The sequence below is a fragment of the Protomyctophum parallelum genome (assembly GCF_964188405.1).
Source record: "Protomyctophum parallelum genome assembly, chromosome: 22".
Lineage (NCBI taxonomy): Eukaryota > Metazoa > Chordata > Actinopteri > Myctophiformes > Myctophidae > Protomyctophum > Protomyctophum parallelum.
The window spans coordinates 16,710,676-16,718,175 of NC_139714.1; the positions used below are offsets into that span (position 1 = coordinate 16,710,676).

The 7,500-nt window shown below is 48.1% G+C and overlaps 1 protein-coding gene across 1 annotated transcript in view; it reads right to left on the reverse strand.

The window, feature by feature from the left end:
- The window catches only part of scube1 (signal peptide, CUB domain, EGF-like 1), a 151,409-nt gene that overhangs the window by 105,856 nt on the left and 38,053 nt on the right, over positions 1-7,500 (reverse strand). Inside the window, 1 exon segment of the mRNA XM_083757696.1 lies at positions 1,595-1,729. Within this exon segment, the coding sequence (XP_083613822.1) occupies positions 1,595-1,729 (135 nt within the window).

Genomic DNA, 7,500 nt, shown 5'->3' on the forward strand with positions numbered 1-7,500 from the left:
CTCCCTCTTTGCATTATAACACCCTCAACCCTCAACGTCCTCTACATTCCTCAAGAATCTCGCATGAGATATACAGTATATGACGGTCCTCTCAGATCTCTGTGAAACACAGTCACTGCACCCACCCCCGTTCACTGCCCTGAATGCGTGTGATTATTATGTACCGTACGGCATACTGTACGCGCATGTCACTGAGAGCGGACAGAGAGCGTGCATCGCTAGTGGGCATGTTAGCTTAAGCCATTTTGCGCGGGAACCCCTTTTGGTGTTAGCATCATGTTATGCTTTAGCATTTGAAAAATAGCAGAGCTTGTAGGTCTGCTATTTTTGAAAAATCGTGAAAATGTGCCTCAAATTTGAAAAATATTCAGGTTCCTGGAACAACATATTTTCAGATCGGGGTCGGAGGCCAATTACAGATCATTTTTGGGGTCCTTGACATGAAATATTGAGTGATATAGGCCTAGAAACATGAGGTATTTCAGAAAACTGTCAGGATTTAGAAGAATTTTTTTACAGGCCTAAATGGGATAAGCGTTTATCCAAAGAACGATTTGGTTTCGGAAGGAGGGAGGCAGGGAGGGACGGACGGACGGACGGAGGAGAATGTTCCCCTCGGCCTCTCTCCGTCACCTCTGGAGCAGCGCTCCGTCGGCGCCCCTCGCCTCGCCAGCCCAGAACGAGCCCATAAATTAAGTCTGACAGGCGGAATGGCTGCGTGGACACCGGGCCGCCTCGGGTTAACGACCGAAAACCTCAATCAGCGTTTTGCTTTGCGGGGGCCGAGAGGGAGAGTCAAACGTAGCGTGTCAGAAGTTACGCGTCCTCCCCTCCGCCCACTGTCTGCCGGGCCGTGGACCCGGTGGACCTCGCCATGAGGGGGCAGAGATGATAACAGGGGGCACGGCCGTTTGCCCCATTCTCATCCCCATGGCAGGGTTCCATCCAAGGGCCGTGTCACGGGGTCACACACACGAGGGGAATTGCCTATTAGGAGGGCCTGATAAGGCCACAGAGCAGCCAACGGGAGAACAGAGCCCTCTCACGTTGTCTCTCATCCCCTCCCTTCTTCCCTTTCTCTGCGTCTGTGTCGCTCTCACTCACTCACTCACTCACTCACTCACCCCCTCTTCACTCACTCACTCACCCCCTCTTCACTCACTCACTCACTCACCCCCTCTTCACTCACTCACTCACCCCCTCTTCACTCACTCACTCACTCACCCCTCTTCTCTCACTCACTCACCCCTCTTCACTCACTCACTCACCCCCTCTTCACTCACTCACTCACCCCCTCTTCACTCACCCCTCTTCACTCACTCTCTTGCCCCCAAAAGTGGTGCAACCCTCTCTCTCTCTCTCTCATTAGCAGGCAACAGTGCAGCACTCTATCTCTCTCTCTCTCTGTTTTGGCACAACAGTGCACAACAGCGCCCCTACTGGTACTCATTCTTGTGCTCATTAAAATCACACGGACACATAGGTGAGCGTCACATATCAGGCGCATAGGTGAACACAGACATTGCTGTTCCTTGGAGTGGTTTGCACCACTCAAAAACGCCGAACAAACAAACCAACAACCAAGCGGACCTACCCTCTGAGCGGTGGATGCAGGTGTGCTGGTTGTCGCTGAGGAAGAAGCCGTTCTTGCACTGACACTCGTAGCTGCCCATGGTGTTGACGCAGACCTGCTGGCACCCGCCATTGTTGTCAACGCATTCGTCCACATCTGCAGGAAGATTGGAAGGAGAGAGAGAGAGAGAGAGAGAGAGATAAATGGTAAATGGTGCATTTATATAGCGCCTTTATCCAAGGCGCTTTACATAGATTGTGCATTACATTCACCCATTCACACACACATTCACACACCGATGGCGGCGGAAACCATGCAAGGCACCAACCAGCACATCAGGAGCAATTAGGGGTTCAGTGTCTTGCTCAAGGACACTTCGACACTAACTCTGGGGGAGACCACAGGGTTCGAACTGGCAACCTTGCGGTTGCCATCCAGCCACTCTACCCCTGAGCCACCGCCACCCCAGAGACAGAGATAGAGAGAGATAGAGCTATAGAGAGAGAGAGAGATAGAGAGAGAGAGGGTAAAGAGGAGTCAGAGACAGGAGAGAGATAGAGATATAGAGATATAGAGAGAGAGAGAGAGAGAGAGAGAGAGAGAGAGAGAGAGAGAGAGAGAGAGAGAGAGAGAGAGAGAGAGAGAGAGAGAGAGAGAGAGAGATAGAGAGATAGAGAGAGAGGGGGTAAAAAGGAGTCAGAGACAGGAGAGAGATATAAAGAGAGAGATATAAAGAGAGAGAGAGAGAGAGAGAGAGAGACAAGGGAGGGGGGGAGGGGGGGGGGGGTCAGTACCATTCCATAATGGCAGGCCATTAGGTTTCATAAACAAACCAGTGTTAGTTTATGTGTCGGGAAAAGGTTCTTCCTTTCCTTCCACTGAAAGCTGCTCGTAGACCTGTGTGGGGAAACCGGGGGATGACACCCGAGGCAGGAATTTGGCCGAATTTGGCATGCACGCCGCGCACGCACTTGCACGCACACACACACACACACACACACAGACTCAAGCATATGACGTGCACAGGGGGCAGAGCGGTTGCCACTCCAACAGGAGTCTAATCCTGGCACAACAATAGGTCGGCTGAACCAACCAATCAACTATACTTGGCAACAAATCGTCACCATTGCGCTGGACCTGTCGACGACGACGAACGCGTGTCGAAGAGTGCGAGTGTGCCGCGTGTGCGTGCACTCGCTCGTTGCGTACGGGCGTGTTTAAAGGGCCCCGCTGTGCCACTGAAAGCTCAGTAAATTACCAATGGGGCATTTTGATGGGGCTGAAGTGAGCTGGAAACATATAACACCCTTGACTGACTTTAACAGGGATCAAACAGAGCTGGTCGGCTTCTGTGGAAAAGGCCAGACCGATGGGAGCGTGTGTGTGTGTGTGTGTGTGTGTGTGTGTGTGTGTGTGTGTGTGTGTGTGTGCGTGCGTGCGTGCGTGTGTTTGCATGAGTGTACATGTCCAGTGTACAGTGTTTGTGTGTACAGCATACGTGTGTGGGCGCACACATGTTACTGTGAGCGTGTGTGTGTGTGTACCGTACCGTACCGCACCGTATATGTACTGTGAGGGCCCGCGTGTGCGTGTGTCTCTACGATGGCCGGTCAGGGATAGGAGTAGGAGTAGTGTGTGTGTTTTGTTTAGTCTGTGGGACGGTTCCTATGTGTTTTACACTGCGGGCCACCGTCCAGCAGACTGGACCGCACCGCCATGACGTCACAGAGCGGAGGGGACTGAGTTCAGCGCCGGCCCGGCCCGGCCCGTCTGGCTGAATACTGAATGTCTAGAACTGAAGGTTCTGTCTACATACTGAATGTCTCCCAGTCAGAACCACATGTCCAGTAGAACTGAAGGTTCTGTCTGCATACTGAATGTCTCCCAGTCAGAACCACATGTCCAGTAGAACTAAAGGTTCTGTCTGCATACTGAATGTCTCCCAGTCAGAACCACATGTCCAGTAGAACTAAAGGTTCTGCCTGCGTACTGAATGTCTCCCAGTCAGAACCACATGTCCAGTAGAACTGAAGGTTCTGTCTACATACTGAATGTCTCCCAGTCAGAACCACATGTCCAGTAGAACTAAAGGTTCTGTCTGTATACTGAATGTCTCCCAGTCAGAACCACATGTCCAGTAGAACTGAAGGTTCTGCCTGCATAATGAATGTCTCCCAGTCAGAACCACATGTCCAGTAGAACTGAAGGTTCTGCCTGCATACTGAATGTCTCCCAGTCAGAACCACATGTCCAGTAGCAGAACTGAATGTCTCCCAGTCAGAACCACATGTCCAGTAGCAGAACTGAAGGTTCTGTCTTACATACTGTAACGATGGGCATTCGGCTGTGGGTTTCTCTCTACAGTAGAGTATAGGTCGGTCTCTCAAAAAACACTCTGCCGTCCTGCCATCAATTAGAGGTACAATATTCGCACACTGAATTACAGCTCCGCAAAGAAAACCCTGCCATGAAACCAAAACTTTTGCTTTTGAGTTTTTGGCATCCACTTCAGAGGACCTTTAACAGGCCGGTTTGCCCTTCGTTTACTCAGCTTATACGTGGAAGGTAATAGGGTTCTGTCCAGGGCCGACACAGCCAGCGAAATTGCACATAGGATCCTCACGAGCTATTTCCTCCAGCGATTAGAACGATGGCTCTTTAAGAGGGGAGGAAATGAGAGTAGGAAAAGTCCTAGTGCCCTCTCTCGTTCTCACTCTCTCACTCATCCCCTCTCTCACTCTCCCTCTTTGTCACTCTCTCTCTCTCTCTCTCTCTAATCCCTCCAGGTCTGACAAAAGCACCCAGCGCCCGTCTGTCTGTCTCAGCCATTGACTGGGTATAAACAGGTTTCAAGGTCCCTGTACCCCCAACTCACACACACACACACACACACACACACACACACACACACACACACACACACACACACACACACACACACACACACACACACACACACACACACACACACACACACACACACACACACACACACACACACACACAATTGTTTATGGATGCTATAGCGGGTCAGGAACATTACATTAAATTAGGGAGAAACCTTGTATCTCACATTTATAATATCTGTTATGTATGGTTTTTTTTCATAAATAAATTCCCCATTTTATATACGTATACGAAGGAAAAAAACATATTTTCACCTATATACTTAAATGCTGAAAATAGGAGTGCCAATTTGAAATTGGTTAAATATGTCAATTCTTATATAAATATTTCATCAATATAATCCAATTTATGATCCATTGGATCCATTGGAATATTAAAATGCATATAGCATCATACCAGAGACAACAGGATAACATTTATCGCGTCAGTATAACTCTGAGGCTCCCTGAATACTGGGATTATACCGGGATAATTCACGTAGCGTGTTTGCACCTAAAAATAGAGGGCCACACAGTGTAGGGTCTACATCTCTCTATGTATAACTCTTGTCTCACTCTTGTCTTCGCCTCACTGTCTGTCTGTCTGTCTGTCTGTCTCTGTCTTGCTGTGCCATCTCTCTGAACCCGTATATATGTATAAATCTTTCCTTTGACCAGATTTGACTGAGAGACTGCCATCGGGCAAATTCCAGCTTTTCACCAGAGGAGAAAACCCTTTTTTTTAAATGAGTTTATAGCACAAACTCTTCACATACTAGAGAATGTCTGAAATAAGTGTCAGAGCTGAAATCGACATAAATATGAAATAAATGCCCAAACATGTAGCTATAGGTGTAAATGTTAGAGACCACAGAAGTGAACCTTTTCAAGCCTGTTTTCTCAACTCGTTTTCTGCAAGACATTACTCTATAAGCCATATCTCCAAAACTTAAACTGGTGGGTCAAACTGAACAACCAATATGTCAATTTGAAGCTATGATTCCCTGCATTCATATGACATGAAAAAAATGAAAATTCAAAAAAATCCAATGGCAGTCCCTCAGTCAAATGTAGTCACTATTGATGATGCCGAGGCTGTTTCTGACGAGCATGCGCACCATCCCTTCTGCTTTCGCGTCTCCCACTGCCGTCCGTCTGTCTTTCTTCCCTTTCATTCTGTCTCCATCATCTCTAGTGGACACGTCTCTCTATTATCTGAAGGCTCATTTATTTTCCTTGACTCTGTGTATTATTAAAAATCATGTGTTTATTCAAAAAATGTCTTCTTTTTGTTCAGTATTCTCTCTCTCTGTCTCTCTCTCTATGTCTGTCCCTCTGGGTCCTCTGAGTTCCTGGCATATCTCCACAGTGAGATACAGTGGGGGCTTTTTTTATGTGAGCGCAGAGGCTTTACCTGGCGACATATTTCTCTACTTTTAGACCGCGGCAGTGAGCCTGTTTAAAGCCACCCCCCCCCCCCCCCCCACCTACTCCCCCCCCCCCCTCCCGGTGTTTTTAGAGCCTCGTTAACAAGGGCACAGAGAGAGGTAAGACTTTACTGTCATGTTAGCCACGGCACGAGAACGCAAGAGGAAGGGGAGGGGACGGGGGGGGAGTAGAGGGGGGGACGGGGGGGGTGGGCACCGAGAGAGAGAGAGAGGTGGAAAAGACCCGTCTTTGTGCTTTGAATGATTTTTTTATTTTATTTTCTTTTTTTTTCTCCCCTGTGCTCTATTTCCAGTGTTATACACGGTGACGCTGTGGCCTTTTCATTTGGCTCGTCCTCTGATCTGAGATCTGCTGATAGAGCCTCACAGATGTCACAGTATAACCCGTTCTGACCTGAGATCAGATTCTACAAATGTCTTCTACATCCTGACGACAGTTTTCTGAAAAAGCTATGTTTCTATGTCAGTCGTTCTTCGGTTTTTCAAAAAATAGCAGACCTACAAGCTCGGAGCGCGCCACTCGGTGGCGCGCTATGAGCTTGTAGGTCTGCTATTTTTCAATAGCTAATGCATAACATAATGCAAACACCAAAAGGGGTCCCCGTCCAAAATAGGATAGGCTACTGTCTCTGCGTGCGTGCGTGCGGGGAGGAGGAAGCACTGCATAAAAAGACTAATAAATAAAACGCCTGCAAACTTATTGAAAAACAGAAGAAAAACTCACCAGCATTTCATTTATTTTATCGGCAGCGTGATCTCATCTGTTTATCTCTGTGACTGTTATCTCTAACCTTATTTCGTCAAGATAATAGTCTTCCTTTTGCCTTTCATCTCATCACCTCCAGTTGTTTGTCATGCTCTCTTCTTAAAGAACCACTTCACCACTTTTCAACCTATCTTCATATAATAGGTCCTCACTAATAATCATGAAAAATGGCGCGATTTTTTTCTACTCAGTCTGTGTCTCATAGGAGGGCTGTGGGCAGTTTAGAAACCCGTCCACCAGTGACATCATCGATGGGGAATACAAGCTAATAGAAACAGTAGGCTTTCTAGTCCTGAAAAGTTGCAATGTGAAAATGTAAGCCATCATTCTCACGATCATGAAAATCGGTAGCCTGGCTAATAAGCCAGACTCAAATCACACGGTCGTGTGGTATTTGAGTCTGGAGATGCTGTGTATGGATCTTGTTTCCCGGGGGGGTGGGTTCAAACATTTTCTCTTTGACGCAATTGGTCAGAGCTACTGTCAGTCAAAGGTCTCAAGCATTGTTCGCCCGTTATCCACAGTTGCCAGTTCAATAAACACAAACCAGACTATATACGAGGCACCCTGCTCAGACCGTGAGCTGCTCCCTAATAGAGCTGCTCAGACCGTGAGCTGCTCCCTAATAGAGCTGCTCAGACCGTGAGCTGCTCCCTAATAGAGCTGCTCAGACCGTGAGCTGCTCCCTAATAGAGCTGCTCAGACCGTGAGCTACTCCCTAATAGAGCTGCTCAGACCGTGAGTTGCTCCCTAATAGAGCTGCTCAGACCGTGAGCTGCTCCCTAATATAGCTGCTCAGACCGTGAGCTGCTCCCTAATAGAGCTGCT